Raw genomic sequence first — 26892 nt, forward strand, 5'->3', positions numbered from 1 at the left:
AATCAAAACAATAATGAGATATTAACTCATACCAGTAAAACTGGCACACATCACCAAAAAAATGCACTGTAGCACTGTCTTCCCATTGTTCATCAATTTGCTCGAGTGGGCACCAGTAACGTCTCCATTGTGAGACTTGTTGTTACTGTTTTTGGAATATCAAATACGCCACAGGGAGCTTGCCAGGCTCTGCCATGCGGGCGAGATACTCTCAGTAGCTTGCCGGGGTCTCTGAGAGGGACGGAGGAATCGAATCCAGGTCGGCCACATGCAAGGCCCTACAAAACCAGCATTTGCATGAATGGTGGAGGAGAAGGTACCCTCATTAACTGCTGGTGGGAATGTTGACTGGTTCAGCCGTTTTGGAAAACAGTATGGACACTTTTCAAAAGACTAGGAATTGAACTTCCATTGGACCCAGCAATTCCACTTCTGGGCATCCACCCCAAGGGTCCAAAACCCTACTCAGAAAAGACAGCTGCACTCCTATGTTCACTGCAGCACCATTCACAACAGCCAAAATGTGGGGAACAACCCAAATGTCCAAGAACAGAGTACTAAAGAACTGTGGATGTGACCAAGGGATGACTACTTAGCTACCAGAAAAGATGAAAGTATCAATTTGCCGCCACATGGGAGAAACTGGAGGGGATCATGCTGAAGCGAAGTCACAGAATAAATTTCATCATAATTTCTGTCCGGAGTGATGGAGAGACATACGGAGTGATCACTCCATACGTGGAATATAAAGCATAGGAAGGAAATAAATGATGACCAAAATGCAACAGAATGCAACAGAATCTGAGAACCGGCCCAGAGAAGGGAGTACAGCAGGGCAGTGACCCGTGGGGAGTGGGCTGGGGATGACGCAGGGGTTGAGGGGTGGAGAGACCTAAGACAGTGGTGACAGAAAACACGCAAGCTGGTCTGAGGTTGGAATATCATATTCATAAAGTCAGTATTGTAAAACTGCCTATCATGAAGGGTAACTTTTTAAAAAGGCGATTCTGTTCAAGGACTAAGGATGTGCACTCGTGCACACACAAACAGGCTGGAGGCCAGGCAGTGCACTGAGGTAAGTGTGGGAAGGCTCCCCTGTGGCTGCAGGGAAGGTCCGGGGGTGCTGGGGACTCAGGGACCCCACCCAGTGTAACCTCTACCAAAGCTCACGCAACAACCATGCAGGCCTCCTGATGAAAAATGAGGACGGCCACTCAGGAGTTCCAGGTGGCTGCCCATGGGAAGGGCTGGGTCACCTCTCTGCCTGAGTGTAGGCAGAAAAAGGACAAACCGGGGAAAATGTACCTGGGTAATCCCACCAGCCCTTCCTCACAGCTACCGGCAACTATGGGATGTATCCCCTGAAATCTGAAATCAGATTAACCACATAAATCATCACTGATACTGAGGAAGCACTGGTATTTTTTTTTCCAAATCTGCCTAAATACTAATTTTTTTTCAATGTAGGAGTACTGCTATTTATTCAGCCACTGATTATTATTATCAGGGCTGGAGCGATAGCACAGCAGGTAGGGCGTCTGCCTTGCATGCAGCCAACATGGCCAACCCAAGTTCGATTCCTCCGCCCCTCTCGGAGAGCCCGGCAAGCTACCGAGAGTATTCGATATGCCAGACACAGTAACAACAAAGTCTCCAATGGAGACATTACTGGGCCCGCTCGAGCAAATCGATGATCAACGGGAGGGCCTTTACTTTTTATTATTATTATTATTATTATTATTTATTCAGCTGACTGAAGTGGGTATGATTACATTTTTTTTAAAAAAATTTTTAATTGAATATCCATGAGGCAGACCATTACAAAGCTCTTCATAATTTGGCTCCAGTCATACAGCATCCATCCCTCCACCAGTGTACATTTCCCACCTCCAATGTCCCCCATTTCCCTCCCACCACCCCCCGACACTCCCCCCGCCCCACCCAGCCTCCCTCTATGGGAAGCACTTTCCTTCTTGCTCTCTCTCTCCTTTTGTGCATTATGGTTTGCAATACAGATGTTAGGAGGTCATCATGTTTGGGGCATTCCGTATTTTTATCAGGACAGTAAGGCTGGAGAAGCTTTTAACTGGATGGCAGTTTTGGGGTGTGGATGTGACTGCCACGGCTTCTGGAAGTAGAGGGAAGTGGGGAGAGGAGAGGAGGTAGCCCTTCCCGCTCCCAAGAAAGCCTGGACATTTCAGTCACAACACCTGCACACCCGAATTTTCAGTAGATTTATATCTTGATGAGGGTCATCCTGAGACGGTGGAGTCAGGCAGGGGGGATGGCAGCAACTTTGGATTGTGGAAGCAAGTGGCTGCAGGGGCCTCTGCTTGGGCGGGCACCAGGTCAACCCACACCCCTTTAATTTACCCTAGTCTATTCAGCCATGCACAGGTCTGAGGCTTTTGATCTCTTTCGAGATTTATTTATGGGTCCCTGAAGTGAGGCCAGTGAAAGAGCTTACATGGTGACACTGGACTTGGTTCATGGGGGTGACTGCTGGTGCTTCCAGGAGTATTGGGAAGTGTGTGGGAGGGAGGGGAGAAGGGCGGGAGGGGGGAGGTAGCCCAACCCAACTTTGAGTAAACCTAGAGATTTCAGTCACAAAACCCTCATACCCCAATTTTTCAGCAGATTATATCTCAGTGAGGTCCGTCCTGAGATGGTGGAGTCAGGCCAGGGGTATGGCGGCACTTTTCGATTGCGGCTGCTGGGGGCTCTGCCCGGCAAGCACCAGGTTGACCTGCTCCACTCTGATTTACCCCGGTCTGTTCGGCCATGCACGGCTCCAAGATTAACTGCACCTTTTGATCTCTTTTGAGATTTATTTATGGGTCTCTGAAAGGTAAGGTAAGGTAAAGGTAAAGGCCCTCCCGTTGATCGTCGATTTGCTCGAGCGGGCCCAGTAACGTCTCCATTGGAGACTTTGTTGTTACTGTGTCTGGCATATCGAATACTCTCGGTAGCTTGCCGGGCTCTCCGAGAGGGGCGGAGGAATCGAACTCGGGTCGGCCATGTTGGCCGCTTGTAAGGCGAACGCCCTACCCGCTGTGCTATCGCTCCAGCTATGGCCAATAAATGAGCTTTTATAACTGAGCTGGAGGTGGTTTGTTAGGTATGGTTCCCACATACCTACTTTTAAGCTGTTCAATTTCTTGAGAAACTTGGCCCCAAGTTGTTGGGGTCTGGCCAAAAGCACAGCAGCAATTTTGGGGTACCAGGAAGCCAGAAGGCACCATCAGGCTGCTGATGCACTCGCACCACAGATTCATAAATACTAAAATCTTAATCAAACATAAGCCCCTAATCATAATGTGACCCCCATTTTATATTATTCACAGAGAAAATGCAAAAATGAAGAAACCAAAATGAAGCTGATGATTCCAGATCAAGCAGTATTGACTGTTGATTGATACTTAATAAAGTTTTGGGAGAGATTATATGTATGGAAGTATTTTAATCCTAGCTTTGGAGCAGAAAGTTCTAGAAGCATTTTTGCTTGGTTTGGAACTGGATAGGTACATAGAACTTAGTGAAAATAATAAAAGGATGTTTTATATCCAGAAATGTCACTGAGCATACCATAAACACTTGGAAGCACCTTAAGGAACTGGAATAACACAATTATGTTATTGTGCATGCCAGTCAAATACAAAGAAAAAGCTAATCTCACTGAAATTCTCTTCCTTCAAGAGGCATTCATCCAGTGTCTGAGGATATGTTTTAACAGTAAGGGCTTCAGAAAGGTCACAGAACAAACCTCTGCATTAGCTGTGTGGTTTCCCTGTGCCTTATGTACAGGGTGAGAATGACGCCTATGACACAAAATTACAAGGGTTATACCAGTACATATACATAAAGTGCACACAGCTCAGTGCAAATGGCAGGCAGTATTGGCTAGCTTCATCAACAACACCATAATGATGATTAGAAACTGCTATTGTTGTTTTGCCGAAGTGATAGCACAATGGGCAGGGCATCTGCCTTGCACGCAACCAACCAAGGTTCGATCCCTGGCATCCCCAATGGCTCACAAGTACAATTCCTGAGAGAGGGACAGACATAGAAAGATTGCATTCATCTGGGGAATATAAAGTAACAAAATAGGAGACTAACACCCCAAGAATAGCCAAGATAAGAACCAGGAGGTTTACTCCATGGCTTGGAGGCCAGCCGCACATGCTAGGGGTAAAGGCAGCTCAGATAGAGAAGGGAGCACCAAGTAAAGGGTGTTGGGAGGATCCTCCCAAGATGGGAGATGCATGATGAAAGTAGACTCTAGACCGAACATGATTGCCACTCAATGCCTCTTTTGCAAACCACAGCACCCAAGAGGAGAAAGAGAACAAAAGGGAATGTCCTGCCACAGAGGCAGGGTGGGATGGGGAGGGGGAAGGAGGGGAGGGATCACTGGTGGTGGAGAATGGGCACTGGTGGAAAGATGGGTACTCCATCATTGTGTAACTGAAACCCGAGCACAAAAATTTCTAAGTGTACAACTGTACCTCATGGTGTTTCACTAATAAAAACTAAAAAAAAAAAAAAAATACAATTCCTGAACACAGAGACAGCAATAACTCCTGAGTATCACTGGTTACAGCCCCAACAAAAACCTATTAGTTTTTGGGGTTTTTTTTTTCTTTTTGGGTCACACCCAGCGATACAGAGAGGTTACTCCTGGCTCTGCACTCAGGAATTACTCCTGGTGATGCTCAGGGGACCATATGGGATGCTGGGAATCGAAACTGGGTCGGCTACGTGCAAGGCAAACGCCCTACCTGCTGAGCTATCCTCCAGCCCCCCAAAACCTATTATTATTTTTATAGTTACACTATAACCCATCACCTCTCACCGACCGACCCAACAAATTTTCCCCCCAAATTTCTATTTCTAGTCTAGTACTTTCTACTGAATTCCAAAAACCACAAACCCACAAACCCCTCTACTTAGGGTCTCATTTGCATCTCAAACTAAATCCAAGACAGAATTCATCTTCCACCTCCCTTCATAGCTGCTCCTCTTTAGTACCCCCAGCTAAGTACCAGGCAGGTCTCTCAACCCAGCTAGTTAGTACTCTAGGGAGAAACTGATCCTTAGCACCACCCTCTCCTTCACCCTTCAATAAAATCCACCACTAAATTCTCCCTTCAATATACCTTCGGTCCACTTCTTTGACATCATCTGGCAGTACTTCTCACCTGATGCTGCGAATAACCGTCTTTCTTTTCTCTTTCCCTCTTTTCCTCTCTCTCATATCTTCCCCTTTTCCCTTTATTTTTCTCTATTTAGCAGCCAAGGTGACTTTTGTTGAGATGTAAAAATTGGGAATATCTCACTCTACATTAACACTTACCACTTAATCACTTAATCACTTAATCCCCGTTATTCATCGATTTATTCGAGCGGGTGCCAGTAACGTCTCCATTCATCCCGGTTGCGTGCTAGCGTAGCCCAATGGTATCTGTTCGTTTTAGGAACATGTAGAGCCTCAAACCGATCATTTAGGGTCTTGACGAAGAAGTCTGACCATCTTATAGGTGGGCGTCCACGTGATCTTTTGATGTCTCGTGGAATCCAATCAGTAATGGCTCTAGTCCAGCGGTTGTCTGTAAACCTCATTACATGTCCAGCCCATCTGATTTTTGATGTCTTGGCAAATGAGACAGCATCCCTGATTCTTGAGCGTTGACGAAGATCAGAACTCCGGATTCTATCTCTCATTTGAGTGAATCGTGATATTCCAAGCATAGTGCTTTCGATTCCTCTTTGAGAGACACGAATAGCGTTCTCATCCTGTTTTCGTAGGGTCCAGGTCTCTGAGGCATATGTTAATGCAGGAAGAATAGTGGAATCAAAGAGATGTGCTCGTAGTTGGAGGTTCTTTGTCCTTTTAGTTATTTCTTCAATGCTCTTGAAGGCATTCCAAGCCGCTCTCTTCCTCCTGCGCAACTCAGGTGCCAGGTCATTCATCATGTTGATTTCTCGACCTAAGTATATATAACTGTTGCATTCGGAGATGGTGGTTCCGTTGAGAGCGAATGGAGCGTCAGGAACAAGGCTGTTTCTCATAAACATTGTCTTCGTAAGATTCAGCTGTAGTCCGACCTTTCCACACTCACGGTCAAAGTCCGCCAGCATTTGTGCCGCTTGGCTGATGTTTGGTGTTATTAGAACGATGTCATCAGCAAAGCGGAGGTGGTGTAGTTGCCGACCATCTATCTTCACTCCCATGTTTTCCCATTCTAGTCGTCGCATGATGTTCTCGAGGGTGGCACTGAAGAGTTTTGGTGAAATGGTATCACCCTGCCGAACCCCTCTCTTGATATGGATGATTACTTCTTTGTAGAATGGTGAGATCTTGGTAGTGAATCCGCAGTAGAGCTCACGAAGGATCCTGATGTATTGAGTTTGTACGCCCTGATTGGCTAGGGCTTCCATGACCGCTTCCGTCTCAACAGAATCAAAGGCCTTCTTTAAATCAATGAACGTTAGACAGAGCGGCATCTTGAACTCCCGAGATACCTCAATGAGCTTGGTTATTGTGTGGATATGGTCGATGGTACTGAATCCTTTTCGGAATCCAGCTTGTTCACATGGTTGTCCTTCATCTAGTGTTCTGCTAATCCTATTCAGGATGACTCGAGTGAATAGTTTACCACTAACACTTACCACATGGAGGAAAAAAATTCATATAACTCATTAGTCATTTTTTAAAATATTATTATCATTTAGGTGCAATGGCTACCATAGGACTAAAGTCTGTGGCACTGATGTACAAAATGACTGCATACCACCATTGCCAAAGCGCCTTTGCCTTCCACCACTGTCCTTTCCACTCTACTTGCCCGGAGAGACGGCAAATACCTGATGGTTTCAATCATCTGTGGACGATAGGAGACAAAACAAGGGAACAAATGGCCCACTGACGGTTCACGGCTGTACAGAGGCTGAAGAAAGCTGGAACAGTCAGGACAATGACAACTCCTTGGTCTAGGGTTACAAAACTTCCTATGACAAACCCTTAGCCTGGGATTACAAAACTTCCTCGAATCTTGCACTACTCAGCACCTGCCCCCAGGTTTTCTAGAACTAGTCCCTTTCCTCACTGCTCTGTCCCTTTTCAAAGGACTGGCAGCACTTCATTTGCTTCAGCTACCTACACTGGGGATTCCTAACGTGGGGCCCTTCACGCCAAAGGCTGTGCAAAGATACAGCAGTGGTGGGAGCAGCCTTGGATGCTATCAGGGGGCCCTTTCTGTTCATTCCTTTAAAGAAGGCAGTTTTCCAAGGGGACACTGATTTTTCCCCCTAAAAATGGGGCAGCAGGCCAAATTAGTTTGGGAATCTCTGGTTTATCGATGCTACCCCAAGTCTTAAAAGACTTTCTTCTTGGTCTAGAATCTTCCACATGACTCAGTGTGTGACTGATCTCTGCTTATATTTCACCTCTGAGCTTGAATATCTATTTCCTGGAAAAGCCCTCCCTGGCCTCTTCCTTGAAATTAAGCCCTTCTGTACTTGCTCACATAACTTTACATATTTTCTTCACTAGAAACATGAGGACAGCAACTACATCTATTTTACTAAAGGTGGTATGTGACACCCTCCTATAAAATAAATGAATATCCCACTCAATTAAATATGTCACTCTCATTGAAAAGATAGGACAAATGTTACAGTGTATATCTAGCATATGGCTTCAGCCACAACCCTGGTTTGAACCCCAGCAACACATAACAGTCCCCCAAGGACTGAGCCGGGAGTGGACCCCAAGAACCAAAACCCAAAATAAGACAAAGATCTAAGATACTATTAATGATGAAATGCCTTCTTTGCAGAGTCGGGGTTGGGAGACCTCCCCCACTATCTCCCTGTACTTTCGGTAGCCTGGCAGTCACACCACGAACTGCCTCTGGTGCCATATAAGCTCATTAACGGCCATGAACCAGGAAGTCATAAATAAATCTCTTGGAAGAGAGCAACATGAAGAGCAACATGCCACAGAGATGCCTCCGTGGCAAAGTCACCATATCCACTTTAAGTAAAGTAAAGTAAAGGCCCTCCCGTTGATCGTCGATTTGCTCGAGCGGGCCCAGTAACGTCTCCATTGGAGACTTTGTTGTTACTGTGTCTGGCATATCGAATACTCTCGGTAGCTTGCCGGGCTCTCCGCCCCATCCACTTTAAAAGGAAAAAAAAAAAAGAAAAATTAAATTAACCTCACCGTATCACCAAATCACTGTATTAAAAATTTTACAATTCCAAAAAAAAAAAAATTTTAGAATTCTTGGAGCATCTCATACTCTACACCACTGATGTACCGAGAGTAGCACACCACATTTGATAGGGTATGAAGTAGAAGGCGACCAATTCCGGGAGAGTGCGGAATATACATACGTACATACATACATACATATGTCAGCACACAAGGCTCAACCTTTAACAACATGTTAACATGTTAGTAATCTCTTATATAAGGGATATAAGGAATTCATGGTTCCAGGATGAAATACAACAATCTTCATACACTTCCCTCTAACAAAACTTCTTTGGATCATTTTTAGCAGATTATTCATAACAAGCAATACAACATAAATTATTTAGGTCCTTCTTTGAGGTCAGGCTTTGGAAGTCAGGGTGGAAACATCTGAAATGTGGTGGGACGGTGTAATGGTGGTGGGACTGGTGTTAGAATATTAAAAGTAATAAATTATTGTGAACATTATAAAAATAAAATTTAAGTATATATACAAAGTTTTACACAAATTCAAAAATATACATGCCCTTGGGGCTGGAGAGATAACACAGCGGGTAGGGTATTTGCCTTGCACACAGCCGACCCGGGTTTGATTCCCAGCATCCCATAGGGTCCCCTGAGCACTGCCAGGAGTGACTCCTGAGTGCAGAGCCAGGAGTAACCCCTGTGCATCGCCGGGTGTGACCCCCCCAAAAAACAAAAAATATATATATAAATATACATGCCCCATATGATCCCTTGAGCACTGCCAGGAGTGATCCTGAGCACAGAGCCAGGAGTAAGCCCTGAGCATCCCTGGGTAAGGCCAAAAACAAAAAAATAGAAGAAAGAAGAAGGAAGGAGGAGTAGGTGGGAGGAGGGGGAGGGAGAGACAGCAGCAGCAATACTTCCCTCATAGGGCCAGAGTAATAATACATTGGATGAGGCACTTGCCTTGCACCCAGCTGACCCTGATTCAATCCCCGCGTCACATTCGGTGCCTCCACAAGCCCAGCTGCAGTGACCCCTGAGTCCAGGGCCAGGAGTAATCCCTGAGCACCACTGGGTGTGACCCAAAAAACAAAAATACAAAAAAATACATGCATCTTTTATTTAACGCAGAATTACTGACATGGATATAGAAGCAACCAAACTGCTCACTGCCAGAGGACTGCTCACTGATAATGTGACAGCAGAGGTGATAACTCAGAGGGCTAGAACACGCCTGCCATGCACGGGCCCCAGCTCTAGCCCAGCACTGCATGGCGTCCCCAGGACCATCAAGGGCAGCCCTGCTAGCCCCAGCACTGCTCAGGAAGCCTCCCTCAGAAACAAAACAACAAAGAGGGATCATGTATACACAGTCACATGTCTTGTCATGAACGACAGGGTGACATAACATCATTGGCAATTACATATTGTACAAATGTCACAGAGTATAAAAACATAAAACATAAAAAATATATATAAAAACATTTAAAAATTTTTGAAAATTAAAATCAAAAAAACCTTTTAAAAAATTATGTTAAAAAATAAAAACCTAGATTATACTGGGGTGAGTGTCTTATACAAAGTTCATCATTGACTGAAACATAGCTATATATGTATAACTATACTTACAATATAGAATACTACTCCACCACACACATACAAAATAATATAATGATCATGGATAGACAGAGAGTGTCAGATTAAGTAAAAGTGTCAAAGATAGGGGCCAGCACCAGAGTAAAGTGGTAGGGCATTTGCCTTGCACATGGCTAACCCCGGTTCGATCCCCAGCGTCCCATATGGTCCCCCGAGCACTGCCAGGAGTAATTTCTGAGTGAAGAGCCAGGAGTAACCACTGAGTATCACCAGGTGTGACCCAAAAAGCCAAAAAAAAAAGTTTAAAAAAGTCAAAGATAATAAATATGATTTTACTCATTTGTGGAATATGAAGAAATAAAGTATGAACAAACAAAAATCCTCAGATAAAGAGAACAGATTGGCAAGGAAGAGGGCTGAGGGGCAAGTGTTAGAGGTGTGAAATGCACTGGTGGACGGAAATTGGGTTTCTGACCACAATGTACTATACACAGAAGTCAAACTGCAGAACTGTACCTGAAAAACTCACTCATTAGGAAGCAATGGTACTTCAATAAAATTTTAGTTTTTTTAGAACTGAGGCAGAAGAAGTAATTGCCAAGGGAAAATGGTGGAATGAATCTTGAAACACTAGTGGAAGAATTGGTATAATACTCTGCAACTATAAAATACTATGATAAACTCAATACTATGACAACCTCAATACTATGATAAACTGATCTCAATTTTTAATGAAAAGAAATATAAAGGGATAATTTTTTAAGTTACAAAGTCATCAAAAGTAAAACTGCTTTAATTTTTATTATAAAACCTCACAGACATAGTTTATTCTGTGTTTCACTTAACTTCATTAATTATTTGAATTTCTAATCATCAATAATTTAATGTATGTTAGTATACCTTATAAATGAGATTGTTTTGCTAATCCAGCATTCATAAAAGCTATACAAAATTTATTTTTATCCCTAATCTACATCTGGGATCAATGGATTTTTCTGTTTACTACCTACCATATAAAAAACACATCCTTTTATTTGACCTGTAATTATTTATTTCTTTGAAGCTTCAAAAGATGCTACAGAGTTATATACATAATGAATAAGTCCAGGTTAAACTTTGATCTGCTTTATAACTTCCTAAGCTTCCACCAGAGAAAAAGTTAGATTTTTATCCTTCCACCTTGAAGAGATCACATTTACAACTTCTTTTAAAACTCAGACACCATAATTTACATAGCTGTTTATCCACATTTGTTTCCAATGCTTCACATGCTCTTACTCACTCTACCTTTCTCTCCCGCCCACCATTCCCCCCTATCCCGGTGTGGTGTTGTCATGGCAATGACTGGAGGCCACAGGCGAACACATGTGGCGTGTGCCAGGGCCAACCTGGGGGTGCAAGGTGTGCACCATGCACCAGGCGCCTTCCGGGGACTGCGTTCATTAGCTCCAAGGTGCATGCCCACTGGCTGTGCTGTTCACGGGACGCAGTCCTGGTCGGAATGCTTGCGTATCTGTGTCTGTGGTGCTCACGGGATTAACACACTTAGTCGCAATGCGTGCGAACTCCTGTCTGCAGTGCTTCAGAGCCTGCCTATAGTTGCAGTTCCAGGAATTCCACAGAGCAGTGTCCGATGTGTGCTGCACAATGTGGGGTTAAAGGGGACACTGACGAGTTTGGAAGGAAGCAGATACTCTGGTGGAGGGTGTGGTACTGGAAAGTTGCGTGCATGAAACCCTATCATTAAGGTTTTCAAAAAAATAAAATACCTAAAGTCAAATGTTTAAAACCATGACATTATATTACCATCACCCCAGCTTACCCCAAAGTCCAGACTTACCGCCTTATTGTGTTTAATCTATTTTTACTAGTAACTTGACTGTGATTTGCCCTGAAGTTGAGTTTGCTTATCTGCTCAAGGGCATCTTCCCTCCCTATCGGTTCCAAATGTACTGGCCTTCTCTAATTCTAGAACACTGCAAACTAGGAATAGCCTCTGTCTTGATCATACTCTCCTCACCCCACAGCTCACTCTTCAGGCCTGTTTATATGCCCTTATTTCAGAAAAGTTCTTTCTTTCCACCTCGAAAATTATTTTGATTTGGGCCCGAGAGAGGCACTAAGGCGCATGCTCTGGGCCTAATCGCCAGCACTGCATGGTCTCCCAAGCACCACCACCTGGGGTGAGCTCGAGCAGAGAGCTGGGAACAGTCGTGAAGCACCACTAGGTGTGACGCCTAAGGCAGAAATACATAAACAAGAAGACTGGGATTTGGTGTCAGATTTAGCAAAATAACAAGTACCCAGTGTTTCTAACAGGCTAGTTCAAATAGAGCACTTTAGGGAACACATCCCTTACGGTCCACCAAAGAGTGACTACTGAGTGCAGAGCCAAAAGTAACCCCCGAGGACAGCCGGGTGTGCCCCCAAAACAAAGCAAAACCAAAATTAAGAGCACTTCATTTATTTACATATTGGTTAGTTGGTTTTGAAGCCACAGCTGGAGCTGTTCAGGGATAATTCTGGGCTCTGTTATCTATGCAGGACTGAAGCCAGCCTAGACATATACAAGGCAAGTACCCTACCTGCTGGACTATCTCTCAGGCCCAAATAGCATCTGAATCATATTCAAAAACATATCTTCTTGCTTTTTCGCAATGGGTTTGCCACCAGAACACAGCTGTCGTGAAAACCACAGCTAAACACAAGCCAAAATGGGAAAGAAAAAGACTCACATCAACATTGTCGTCATTGGACACGTAGACTCAGGCAAGTCCACCACCGGGCACCTGATCTATAAATGTGGCAGCATCGACAAGAGAACGATCGAGAAATTCAAGAAGGAGACCTCCAAGATGAGGAAGGTCTCCTTCAAGTACACCTGGGTCTTGGATAAACTGAAAGCTGAGCCTGAGCGTGGTATCACCATTGATATCTCCCTGTGGAAGTTCGAGGCCAGCAAGTACTACGTGACCATCACTGAGGCTCCAGGACACAGAGACTTTATCAAGAACATGATTACAGGCACTTCTCAGGCTGACTGCGCTGTCCTGATTGTTGCTGCTGGTGTGGGTGAATTTGAGGCTGGTATCTCCAAGAACGGGCAGACCGGCGAGCATGCCATTCTGGCTTACACTCTGGGTGTGAAACAGCTCATTATTGGCGTTAACAAAATGGATTCCACTGAGCCACCTTACAGCCAGAAGAGATACGTGGAAATTGCTAAGGAATTCAGCATCTACATTAAGAAAACTGGCTACAACCCTGACACAGTAGCATTTGTGCCAATTTCTGGTTGGAACGGTGACGACATGCTGGAGCCAAGTGCTAATATGCCCTGGCTCAAGGGTTGGAAAGTCACCCGTAAAGATGGCAGTGCCAGTGGAACCACACTGCTTGAAGCTCCGGATTGCATCCTGCCTCCCACTCGTCTAACTGACAAACCCCTGCATCTGCCCCACCAGGATGTTTACAAGATTGGAGGTATTGGTACTGTCCCTGTGGGCCGAGTTGAGACTGGTATTCTCAAACCTGGCATGGGGGTCACAGTCACTCCAGTCAACATTACAACTGAAGTTAAGTCTGTTGAAATGCGCCATGAAGCTCTAAGCAAAGCTCTTCCGGGGGACAATGTGGGCTTCAATGTCAAGAACATGTCTGTTAAAGATGTTCATCGTGGCAATGTGGCTGGTGAGAGCAAAAATGATCCTCCAACGGAAGCTGCAGGCTTCACAGCTCAGGCGATTGTCCTAAACCATCCCGGTCAGATCAGTGCTGGTTATGCACCTGTGCTAGACTGCCACACCGTCCACATTGCTTGCAAGTTTGCTGAGCTGAAGGAGAAGACTGACCATCGTTCTGGGAAAAAGCTGGAAGATGGCCCCAAGTTCTTGAAATCTGGTGACGCTGCCATCATTGATATGGTGCCTGGCAAGCCCATGTGTGTTGAAAGCTTCTCTGACTACCCTCCTCTGGGTCGTTTTGCTGTTCGTGAGATGAGGCAGACTATTGCTGTGGGTGTCATCAAAGCAGTGGACAAGAAGGCAGCTGGAGCTGGCAAAGTTACCAAGTCTGCCCAGAAGGCTCGGAAGGCTAAATGAATATTATCCCCAGTACCTGCCACCCCAGTCTTAATCAATGGTGGAAGATCGGTCTCAGAACTGTTTGTCTCAATTGGCCATTTAAGTTTAATAATAAAAGACTGGTTAATGATAACAATGCATGAGAAAACCTTCCAAAGGAAAGGAAAATGTTTTATGGACCATTTGTTTTTTTGTGTGTGTGGCAGTTTAAGTTATTAGTTTTTAAAATCAGTACTTTTTAATGGAAACAACTTGAGCAAATATCTGCCACAGAATTTTGAGACCCATTAAAAACAAAAGTTTAATGAGGAAAAAATATATATCTTCTTGAACACTGTATGCCTGAAACTCAATCATAAATATCTCTGTAATCTAGTAACTCACAGTGACTTCATTTTTTAAAAAGCGTATCTTGTACAAGTTCTACTTGTCCTCATTCCTCACCCCTACCCTCACCTAGCTCTGGGTGTGTATCCTACTGCCACTCACATCTTGCTCTGGGGCAGGACTTGATTAGTAAAAGTCCCAGCTTCTGAAAGGGCCTCCGTATCAACAAACAGGGCCTGCTTGGAGGGAGTGTGTCCCTCAGTCTAAAGGCAGAGAGGAGAGCAGTTCAGATGGTGTTCCCTCAGGGATAATGGCAGATAAAAGGCAGATTCCTGCAAGTAAGGGGGGGGGGGGGGGGGCAGCGGCATACCAGATAACACTCTCTGAGATGGCGTCTGCAGGCCAGGTAGTGCAGTTACTAAAGACACCCCGGTGGCCTGATCCTGACCCTCCAGAAGCTCTCACGTCTCTGACTTCCTTCTGCTTCCTGATCCCATCCATCTCTCCTTTAAAAAAAAAAAAGTGTCCTTTTAGAAGAATTTTAGCTGAGAAAAGCTGCTTCTGGCAGAAGATAATGAAACTGGATCTAGATTCAATATTTGTAAGTAGGGCCTGGCTCAAAGATGTTTTGAGGAAATAAAAAATCTTCCACATGTACAACAAAAACATGGGAAAAAATAATGAGAGGCTCTGAATCAACCTCCCCCCGACCCAGGTCAGGAGCCCCACCCAAGAGCACACACTGCACCCACCAGCCCCGCAGTTCTTTAGATTTTTCCTCACATCTCCTATATTACACCATAAACACACAAACACATCCTAACTATAGGTTCCTTACAACACAACAACACGCAAGAAACAATTCCAAACTGCAAAGGTCACAATGGTAAAGCAACACAGCAACCCGCCAAGCATAGGGAAGACGCTAACCCAGATGACCCAATCAGTAATAATTAACTACATAAACTCTTCGGTGAGGAATTTTGAATGAAATTGTTGAGGATACATAAGGAGCTGAAACAAAGGAATGTTCTGGACTATGCAGTTGCACAACACCACTGATATACCAAGAATCACAATCAACACAATCACAACCATCCTGTTATTCGTCGACTGCCTCGAGCAGGCCCCAGTAATGTCTCTTCATCCTAGCCCTGAGATTTTAAAAAGTGCCATATTCAAGGCTCTTTCAGGGTTAGGAGAATGAGACCCATCATTGTTACTGGTATTTGGCATATTGGGTTCGCCACGGGGAGTTTGCCAGACTCTGCCATGTGGGCAGGTTATATTCCGTAGCCTGCCAGTTTGTCTAAAGTAGGAATTAGATGATAAGATGTCGCACGGCCGCGAATGCCAAGAATAGCACAACACATTTGATGGGGTGCTAGAAAAAAACAATCTCAGGAAAGAAAAATATATATATATATATATGTGTGTGTGTGTATGTTTTATATATATGTACATATATACATATACACACACGTACATACATACATATGTAAGTACACAAGGTTCAACCTTTAACAACATGTTAGTAATCTCTTATACAAGGGCTTAATGGCTCCAGGGTGAAACACAACAAACACCACACACTTTGCTCTAAGAAAATTTTCTGGACCATTTTTAGTAATCATTCATAACAAGTAATACAAAATTAATCATTTAGGTGCTGCTTTGGGGGCAGGGTTGGGGGGCAGGGTACAAACATTCAAAATATGGTGGTGGGTAGATGTAATGGTAGTGGGATTGGTGTGGGAATATTAAACGTAACAAACTATTGTGAACAATTTATAAAAATAAAATAATTTGGGGCTGAAGTGATAGCACAGCGGGTAGGGCATTTGCCTTGCACGCGGCTGACCGGAGTTCGATTCCCAGCATCCCATATGGTCCCCCCAAGCTCAGCCAGGAGTAATTCCTGAGTGCATGAACCAGGAGTAACCCCTGTGCATCGCTGGGTGTGACCCAAAAAGCAAACAAATAAATAAAAATATTTTAAAAAATAAAATAAAATAAAAAATAAATAAATAAAATAATTTTTTGAATCACCATGAGATACATTTACAAAGCTTTCATGACTGAGTTTCAGTCATACAATGATTGAACACCATCCCCCCACCAGTGTACATTTTCCACCACCAATGTCCCCAGTATCCCTCCCGCCACCCCCATACCACCCCACTTCCTGCCTCTATGGCAGACAATTTCCTACTCTCTCTCTACTTTGGGGGATTATGGTTTGCAGTACAGATACTGAGAGGCCATCATGTTGGTCCTTTACTTTAAGCACACATCTCCCATGCAACCATCATTGACTTCGTGATCCCTTCTCTATTCTCATTTTAAGTGCATCATATTCTGAAGATTATGATTATGAATCCCTATCTTCTTAAGTATACAGAGGTATGTTTTGTGGCCCAGTATGTGGTCTTGCTGAGACTGAGTCCACTTGATTATCCAGAGGTGATAAAGCGGTGTTGAAATCTCCAACTAGCATTGTGTTACTATTGATGTCTTTTGTCAAGTCTACAAGGAGTTGTTTTAAGTATTTTGCTGGTCCCTCATTAAGCGCATATACATTTAAGAGTGTGAGTTCTTCCTGATGTACAGATCCCTGATCATTAAGAAATGACCAAGCTCATTAACAATGAAAATTTTAAATACATTATTAAACTTTTATGTACATGAGACTGAAGAGATAGTATAGAACTTGCCTAGCATCCAGCCAACCTGTATTCAATCTCCTGCACCTGATATAGTCCCCCAAGAACATACCTTATATGGGGGGAAAAATGGAAGAAAGGGATTTAGTAGACATATAGGACACTTTATCTCCCCAAAAGCTGAATACACATTCTTCTCAAGTGTGCATGGCAGCAAAGCAGCAGTTCTCACCTCATCGCTCCTGTGGTGGGAGAACTAAGGAAGGCCAAAGAGGCACAAGAGCCCTTGGCCTTGACCCAGAGACACAGCAGTAAATCCTGGAAGACAACTCACAGGAGATGTCTCCAGAACCCGTACTAAGCCAGTTCCACCAGGACACCTCAGATGTTGCGGGTGTGCCCTGGTGGAACTAGCTTAGTACTCTCTGCCTGCTCCAGATGAAATCTCAAAGGCCACGAGCTTCCAGGAGCAAAATCCTGGTATGCGGGTTCAAGGACTAAGACTCCAGGCCACCTGGAAGCAGTGGAGATGGGTGGTCCCTTTCCATCTCCCTGCTGGCTTGGGGTCCTGGCTATCAACGCCCACGATCTGCCCCCAGGCACCATCTCAACTAATCAATGGCCTTGATCTAGAGACTCCCAAAGAATCACAAAATGGATTAGATCCCTACAGAGATGTCTCTGGACCTCGACCATTTACAATTTTAGAATTCCAGAAGCGCACAGTGCTACTTCTCATGATATTCATAACAGGCAATAGAAAATAAATTATTTAGCATCTGCCCCTGGCAAGCAGGCTTGTATGGTGGTGGGAGAATTCAAAATAATGGTGGTGGGAAGGTGTAATGGTGATGGGATTGGTATTGAAATATTGAATGTAATCAACCTTATGAAAATAGAATTTTTTTAAAAAAGAGCACATGGGCTATATAAGCCTTGAGAGGTCCAGCTACAGATCAAGAGGATAGCAGTAGACTCTGGCTGATCCAGTGAAGAGGCTGGTGTAGACCAAGGATATGGGAACCAGCAAGGAATGAGCCAGGACTCAGTGAGGAATCAGAGACACAGTAGCAGGAGACTGGGACCCAGAACACCAGGAATCCAAAAAAGCCTTAATGCTGTCATCAACGATGGTTTCAGAAGCATCTGGAGTTTCAAATGCAAAGTTTTCATATCACTCATGGACCACAGGCTCAGGAACAAACCCAGTTTCTCACTGACAAAGTGAAGCTTGTGTCTCTGAAAGTACAAAGACTGTTGTAACGAACACTGTCCCCAATCTGCACACCTAATCTTGTCCTCCAAATCCCTGGCACCCGCCCACCTCGAGTTCTCTCTCACCTGACTCCCCATATCCATTTGTTTTGTGCTCTAACATTCTGGCTTACTAGTTCCTCACAGGTGCCGCCTCTCCCTCCACAGGACCCCTCAGCCAGGACTCCTGCTGCTGGCTCTTCTGATTTGTCCCTTGGTAACAGAACCATTAACGCCCAAAACAGCTCTCTTCTCTGATTTAACTTCTCTACACTCCCAGTTGCAATTCCCCAAACGAAACATCATCTGAATAGCTGATATACTACTGCCTCTGTTCAGACTGGACTTCTGAAATACGGCAGCATCATAAGACCCTGCTGAGTGAGCTCTCTGGGGTCAGGGCCTGTGTTAGCCTGGTCAGCTTGGCCAGCAGGGCTGGATCATGTGGTTCCTCAGCGGGAATCCTGGGGGAGGACACAGAGGGCCACCCTTAGGAGAAACTGCAAGAATGTGTGTGTGTGTGACACACAGGTTTATGATACACTGATTGACAGTGGAAATGACTTGGCAGAAGCTTCTGGACGAAAGGATAGAAAATGTGACACTTAGGAAGTAGCTGAAGCACAAATACAACAAAAAAACACACGTTTGTGAGACCTTTAGCAGCAACACACACCCAGAGGGGGCTGGAACAATAATACAGCAGATAGGGCATTTGCCTTGAACAAGGCCAACGCAGGGTTCATTCCCCAGCACCCCATATGGTCCCCTCAGTCCTGCCAGGAATAAGTCCAGAGCACTGATAGCTGTGGCCCCCCAAACAACAAACAAATAAATAATACCTATAAATTTAAATAACAAAAAAACACAACCAATTCTCAACACTTAGCATTTCCACCCCACTCACCCTAATCTTACAATTAAAAAAAAAAACCCTGCCCCCACACTCTAATATCCCTGGTAAAGGTAAGGCAAGGTAAAGGCCCTCCCGTTGATCGTCGATTTGCTCGAGCGGGCCCAGTAACGTCTCCATTGGAGACTTTGTTGTTACTGTGTCTGGCATATCGAATACTCTCGGTAGCTTGCCGGGCTCTCCGAGAGGGGCGGAGGAATCGAACTCGGGTCGGCCATGTTGGCCGCGTGTAAGGCGAACACCCTACCACTGTGCTATCGCTCCAGCCCACTGGGCTGGAGCGAATATCCCTGGTACTAAAGACAATTTAACTGAGTAAAAGACTCAGTGGTGAGAATATGAAGGTTCACTTGCAAACTAAATGAACACTTTCCTTAGCATATGTCTGTGTCCACACCCTGATCACAGCGCTAACCTAGACTTCCTACTTTAACAGTCACTTGCCAGATGAATTTGGCTGCGTAACTAATGTCACACTAGAGAAATGACTCTAGCCCTCTCCAACCAGGCAACATCCTGGGCAGGCAGCATGCTGGAAGCCTAGAAAGTCAGTCAACACTAGAGAGACCATTTTCTTTATTTCTTATGAAAGGTTTGAAATTGCCCAGTTCTGACTCAGGGCGGGGCGGGGGGAGATCCAATTTAAGAAAAAGTCAAGTGAATAGGTTTGTTCTCCAAATGATTAAATGACTACAAGGACAAGCAAACGAGAACTGTAGGAAACTGAACATTTAATAGATGCGTCTTGTTTTTACACATTACATTCTCCTCACAAGTCAAGTTGAATTAGCGTGCAAAAAAAGAAAACCAAAAGAAAAAAAAATTAAAACCCTAAAATTCAAAGGCCTGGATAGTTGAGTGTGTACAGTTTCTCTCTCACACACACACATGCGCATGCGCAAGGAAGAAACTGAACACAGAAGCTCATACATGGAAGGCATGCACTGCAGTCCCAGTTCTCACACACCCTTTAAAAAAAATAGTAGGTGACAGGGCAATAGGTCAAAGGGTTGAACTGCATACTCCATGCAGGAAGCTTGGATTTGACCCTCACGCCCAGAACGCTCAAGCTCAGCTGCTGTGGTCCAAAACCAAAAGCCAAAACATTTAACTGAAATAAAGACTATAGATCTATTCCAACAGGTGGGCAGAGAGGGCCTATATATCAGGGGAGAAATATTCACCTCTTAAAGTTCTACTATTTCCAGAAAAAATATGAAAATGAACTTTAACCCTTACTCCTATGTCAGTTTACTTGTTTCTGTCACTGTCCTCCAGTTGTTCATCAATTTGCTCGAGTGAGCCCAGTAACGTCTCCATTGGAGACTTTGTTGTTACTGTGTTTGGCATATCGAATACATCACGGGTAGCTTGCCAGGCTCTACCGTGCAGGTGAGATACTCTCGGTAGCTTGCCGGGCTCTCCGAGAGGAGTGGAGGAATCGAACTCGGGTTGGCCATATTGGCTGCGTGCAAGGCAAACGCCCTATCACTGTGCTATCGCTCCAGCCCCTACTTGTTTCTAGAGATCTAAATAGTCCAAAGAGATCATTATGATATACCATGGAATTCAGTAAATTTTTGTTTAAATTAATAAAATATATTTGTAGACGGAATCAAAAGTTAAAGGTATTTTCTTTTTTCCAAAAATATTTTGATTTGATACTGCCACTTTTTAAATGAATAAACTGTTCTTTCATTTTTCATTTTTTTTCATCATCCTGTTATTCGTCGATTGCCTCGAGCAGGCCCCAGTAACGTCTCTTTCATCCTAGCCCTGAGATTATATTCAAGGCTCTTTAGGAGAATGAGACCCATCATTGTTACTGGTATTTGGCATATTTGGTAGGCCACGGGGAGTTTGCCAGACTCTGCCCTGTGGGCAGGCTACATTCAATAGCCTGCAAGTTTGTCCAAAGTAGGAATGAGACAATAAGATGTCATAAAAAAAAAGTTCTGATAAGATGTCGCGCGGCCGCGCGGTTCTGGGATCTGGATTTTATAGTCTCTGAGTCTTGGCCGCTGATGGGATTACACGGCGCCAGGGGGCCAGGTGGTGGGTGTGACCCCCGCCTACTGGAATTTGGAGGATCTGGGTGGAAGATGCTCGACTCCAATCCGAGTAGGCTTGGAGGTCTCCAAACTGCTGAGACCTTCAAACTGTTCTTTAGAATCATAAAAAGCAGACTCAGATGATTAATTCTACAACTTATCAGTGTCATGTCTAATCAATCCTCATATGACAAAGAAGTTGCTAATACTTTAATTATTTCTCCTCTACTGAATCGTTTGGGGTAGGAAATGTGTGCTGAGAGTAGATAAAGGACCACACATGATAACCTCTCAGAATCTGTATTACAAACCGTAATGCCCAAAAGTAGAGAGAGAGTATGGGAGAAGTTTGGAGGCAGGGGGAGGGTGGGACAGGGGAGGGCATACTGGGGACACTGGTAGTGGGGAATATGCACTGGTGGAGGGATGGGTATTTGATCACTGTGTGATTGTAACTCAAGCATGAAAACTTGTAACTGCATCTCATGGTGATTCAATTTAAAAAACGAAAAACATCATTGATCCTCTACTATAAAGAGAATAATTACCTTTTAAACAGAATAAAATGTAAACTATTTCTCTGTGGGAAAAAAAAGATGGCCAGTGTTTAATCAATTCAGTGGCAAATGTTCTGGATTCCGTCAGAAAGTAAAGCATTCACAAACGATATTGGAATTGAAAGGGGCTGTGAGATTTCCTCGAAAGTTCAAGCTTTCTGACTTTCTATCACATGAACTAAGGAGTCTATACAAAGGAAGTCAGTTGATCTCTACATGAAACCTCTTGACTTACTAAATCATGAGTTACTAAATCATGAGTTAGTAAATTGTCAGATAGCATGATTGAGATTTTTTTTAAATATGAACTGATGTAAACTTATTCAAAAGAGGAGAAAAATAGGAACTGATATGAGAAAAAAAAGGATGTTGTAAAGAGAAACAGAAATACACTTTCTCCCTTGTCACTTCCCAAGCCAGCCCTGGGCCTACACGGCCCGTGTGTGCGTTCAGCTGCGACACAGCCCTCGAGCCAGCCGACATCCACAGCCCCGGCTCCATGAAGAGTGCTCAGAGAGAGGCACACTTTAGGCATGTGGGTGAAGCAGACATCTGGAGTTTTAAACATCAGTTTAGGCAATGAGGGCTTTCTAAGGAAAGTAACCACAATTTGTATTACATATATAGGCTTATAGAGACCTTCTCCAAAGACGCTCTAATAGGAGTTTTGCTCAATATCAAATACAGAGGTGCTCTTGGATAAGAGAAATAGATTTTATGAAACAAGTCTATCTGAAGCATAATGGAACAGTGTACAAAATGGGTCTTACACTATGGCTTCTCCTTGGTTGCAATGCATTTTTTTTTCCTGGTGGAAGAAAAGGTGCTGGGGATCAAACCCAGGACCTCACGCAATTGTGCATTATTCTTGACCATTAATTTTGAGTTTTCAGGCCCTGAATCTAGTACTAATTTCTCTGTAATTTAAGGAACCAACTTACATGTAAAGTAAGAGTTCTGGAGTGATTCAATGCCAATGATCTTCATCAACTACCAATGAGCTCTCCTTCAACTCACCTACCAAAATGACTTACTATAGCCTATTTTTTGTGTTCCAATAGAACTGGATAATCAGACAATATGAAAACCTAGGGGGGAAAAAGAACCTTTCTGACCTTGGTCAGTTCCAATTCCTTCTGTATTGATGTATTTCTAAGTTTTAAACTTTCACTTTCTATAACAAAAAATTTCCCAGTTCATTAAATTCTCCAGGGGAAAAAAAAAAAAAGGAAGAGGTTGAAAGGACTAAGGTTAAGTGGTTGGTCATTTTACATAATACCTAGTAGTACTTAAAAACCAAAGGAGAAAGTGAAAAAAGAGAAGCATATTTTGTAATCGTCCCTGTGAGTTCTCATTACAGCTACACAAATATATGTAGCTGATATTCCTAAATACAGATTCCTGAAAAACACATTCTATTAAGAACTGTAATGCAGTTGGTATTTTCCAACAGAGCAATATTGTAACGGAGGTTTGGTTTCCTGGGGTTTAAGAAGCAGACTGCTGACTCCCAAATGAATCTCGGAAGCAGCTGCTCACCAGAGATCTCCCCGGCCCCCTGTATCAGGCTGGTTTCTCCAGGGCGCCTTAGACCGAGGGCTCTCTCCCCGCCTCCTCCAAATGAACCCCGTGGCCACAAACCTCCAGGAGAAAAACCCAGGTACAGGGGAACAGTGGCTGAAAACTGCAGGCCACTTCGAGGCGTTGGGCTTGGGCCGTCCCTCCCCATCTCCCCACCCAGCCGGGGTCCTGGCTCTCATGCCCATGGCACTGCCCCTGGGCACCATGTAAGTGCATTAACGGCCATGACCCAGACTCACAAACGAATCTCGGAAGACAGCAGCTCCCCAAAGAGAAGTCTCCGGATCCCAATGATGGAAAGTTTTAGATATCCAGGAGCGCTCAGCCGCTGCAACTGCGTGAAATTCTCTACTATTCATAACAAGCAACACAAAATAAATTATTTAGCATTAGCCTGTGGGGCAGGCTTGAGTGGTGATGAGAAAATTTGAAATAATGGGAGGAGGGGGGGTAATGGTGGTGGGATTGGTGTTGAAATACTGAATGTAAACAACTACCGTGAACAGCTTTATGAAATTAAAATTGAAAAAAAATAAAATTAAAATTAAAAGACGCATACTGTCATAGATAAGCTCCAAGAAATGTCACAAAGCAAACATATGCGAAGCAATAAAAATTCTAAAGAAATCTCGAGTGTCAAAAGAGGTACAGTAGTAGTATGAGTCTGCCTCACGTGTGGCAGACACAAGCCTTGTTCGATCCTGGGCTTTGCGTGAGTGCCCTGAGCATTAACGGGTGTCGTACTGAAGGACCCCAGCACCACTGGGGCATGGCGATTGCTACTGGGAGCAGGAGATATAAGCAGCACCACAATCCTGGGTCCCAATACTGAGCTACCAGCTGAGCTGGCAACACTGCCAAGCTCCTGAAAGCTTCAGGCAGAACGGGAGCCCAGAAGCTGGTTTCAATCCAGGCAGCGGCAAGTCCTGAGAAGCTCAAAAGGTTAATTCTCCCCAGGGCTGATCATCCTGGTCCCAGCACTTCTGTACTGTCCTCCCCTCCACAAGTAAAGAACTCTTTTAATTTTATTATAGCTTAGGCAGAAAGTTATAAAAGTGCTGAAGTTTCTAGACCTGATGGACAAAGTTATGGCTTACCCCTACCACTGACATGCCCAGGGCCCTCCAGAGGCTGTCCCTATGTCATTCCTTCCCTTCACTGGCCATCCCTATGTGACTTCCTTCTCTTCACAGGCTATGCCCCTGTCACTTCTGCCCTCCACAGGCCAACCCTAAGTCACTTCCTTCCTCATACCCTTCCCCCTATCATTTGCTGATAGGCAGTTACAGTTTTGCTCTCTTCATGACTTCCCATGTGTTCGAGACCCTCCAACTCTGCTCCCATGTTACTGCCAGTCAACCTATTTGTTCCCCTCTCCACGCCACCCCAAACCTGGCACTCCTGGGTCTATATTCTAGTATCCAAGTTCAGCAAACAGGGCACTGCCAAGCCAGGTTCAATCCCCAGCATCCTGTATGGTCCCCTGAGCACTGCCAGGAGTGATTCCTCAGTGCAGTTAGAAGTAGCCCCCAAGCATCACTGGGTGTGACCCAAAAAGACAAATAAATAAATAGATATTGTAGACCACAGACGAGTGATATCATCTTATATTTGTCCCCCTGTCTACCCTGTCATGGTTTTATTTTTCCTTGTGGACACCTAATAATTATTCCATTATGTATGTATACCACAACTTCTGTATCCATTCATCATATTGTTGGACAGACATGGATTTGTCCCAAGACTAAGTTTCAATGAACAACAACCAAAAAAATGCATATATCTTTTCAAATTAACATTTAAAAAAAACAATTTAGGAAAATTACAAGTAATCATGACTTGGGGCTGGGAATGGCTCAACGGAGTGGTGTACATGTTTGCACAAGGGGCCCCAGGTTCACTCACAGCACCAGATGGTCCCCCTAGCACCTCTAGGAACAACCCCAAGTACCAAGCCAGTGTGTGCCAGGTGTGACCCAAAACCAATCATCATCATGACTTAATAGCCAAGTAATCTCCAATACTGAAGGCCCTACACTGTATCCTAGGGACCTTGGTGAACTGCCAATCTGGCTGTCCAAGAATCGTCAGTGAGGTTCCTTGAGAGTGATGACAGTACCTGGAGGTGCCCCCCAGCCCCAGGCAAAAAGGGAAAGAAAAAAAAAGACAAAATTACCATCGGACACAGTGACTCCACTTTGGGGTATTATCCCTAGAAGCACTGGTATGGTGTGACTAAGGGTGTCAGCACTCCTCCCAGGTCACCGCTGCTCCCCCAAAGCCATTCAATAAAATGGCTCAATTCCCAGAAATAAATATCTCAAATGGTTTAAGATGGGGAAAAATCCTTTATGTACAACTTTAGGCAACAAATCATAGAGAAAAATATATAAATATATGCCTCTCGGAGAGCCCGGCAAGCTACGGAGAGTATCCAGCCCACACGGGCAGAGCCTGGCAAGCTCCCCGTGTCATATTCGATATGCCAAAACCAGTAATGATAACAGGTCTCATCCCCTGACCCTGAAAGATCCTCCGATCGTTGGGAAAAGACAAGTAAGGAGAGGCTGCTAAAATCTCAGGGCTGGGAGGATTAGAGACGATACCTGTGCCCGCTCGAGTAAACTGACGAACAACGGGATGACAGTGATAAAGCGATACAGTGAGATACAACTTACTTAAAAATAAATTTGGTGTTGTCTAGTGACCAGCACCGCACCTGCTATGCTAGGGAGAGACGGCCTGAGGTACATCAGGGTCCCTACAAACCAGGCCTTTGCCATACTGTCACATCTCCTGGCCCTAACGATTAAAATGTTAAGAGTTGGGGTCAGCGCAATAATACAATGCATAATACAATGCACAGGGTGTTTGCATGTGGCAGTCCCAGGTTCAATCCCCAGCATCCCATATGGTCACCCAACCACTGCCAGGAATAGCTCATGAGTGCAGAGCCAGAGGTAAATCTTTGAGCACTGCTGTGTGGCCAAAAAAAATTTTTTTAAGAGAGACATCTGCATATTAAATTTTATTAAATGCCCAAACACCTCAGTTAAAAAAAGCAAAACTCCAAAGATAACCTATGATAAACAGATCAGATAAACAGATAAACTTGATTCTCAAGTTAGTCCTTTCGAATAAAAAGAACTTAGTAATCAGAGCTTAGTAATTGAGATACTAAAGAATTCTGTTGAACAGCAAAATAATTCAGGCTGCGGTTTACAAATTTTAGAAGAGGTTTGTTTTCCATTTTAACTTTGCGGTCTTACAGATAGCATTAACTTTTTAAAAAATCTACATTTTAAAATTGATCAGAAGGGGCAGGAGAGGGTACTTGCCTCACTCGTGGTCAACTCAGATTCAATACCTGTCACCACATATGGTCCCTCTAAAACCTGCTAGAAGTGATTGATCCCTCAGTCCAGAAGTAAGCAGTGGATCCACTGGGTGTGGACCCTCCAAAAAACCCAAAAGAAACAAAAAAATTGTTTTATCTTATCACCTATAACAACTCCATATAATTAAAGGCAGACTCAGGGAACTCTTCCAGTGTTAAATAAGTGAAAGATGACGAATGACACTATGCGATTCACAAATGAATCTCAGAACAGTGCCCCGGATCACGCGCCAGGCTGATT

General features: G+C 44.2%; 2 protein-coding genes across 2 annotated transcripts in view; one reads left to right on the top strand and one right to left on the bottom strand.

Moving 5' to 3' along the window:
* The window catches only part of MYO5A (myosin VA), a 231238-nt gene that overhangs the window by 166244 nt on the left and 38102 nt on the right, over nucleotides 1-26892 (bottom strand). The gene's annotated exons all lie outside the window — the stretch shown is intronic.
* LOC130024560 (elongation factor 1-alpha 1-like) lies at nucleotides 12541-14133 on the top strand. The gene has a single exon (XM_056115277.1). It carries the CDS (start codon nucleotides 12541-12543, stop codon nucleotides 13924-13926), a length of 1386 nt encoding a protein of 461 aa, XP_055971252.1. The 3' UTR covers nucleotides 13927-14133.

This window comes from Sorex fumeus, unplaced genomic scaffold, assembly GCF_029834395.1.
Source record: "Sorex fumeus unplaced genomic scaffold, SorFum_2.1 ptg000029l, whole genome shotgun sequence".
In the NCBI taxonomy this organism is placed as follows: Eukaryota; Metazoa; Chordata; class Mammalia; order Eulipotyphla; family Soricidae; genus Sorex; species Sorex fumeus.

What these genes read in the sequence shown, in the direction of transcription:
- LOC130024560 (XM_056115277.1), top strand. Translation starts at nt 12,541, where the DNA reads ATGGGAAAGAAAAAGACTCACATCAACATTGTCGTCATTGGACACGTA.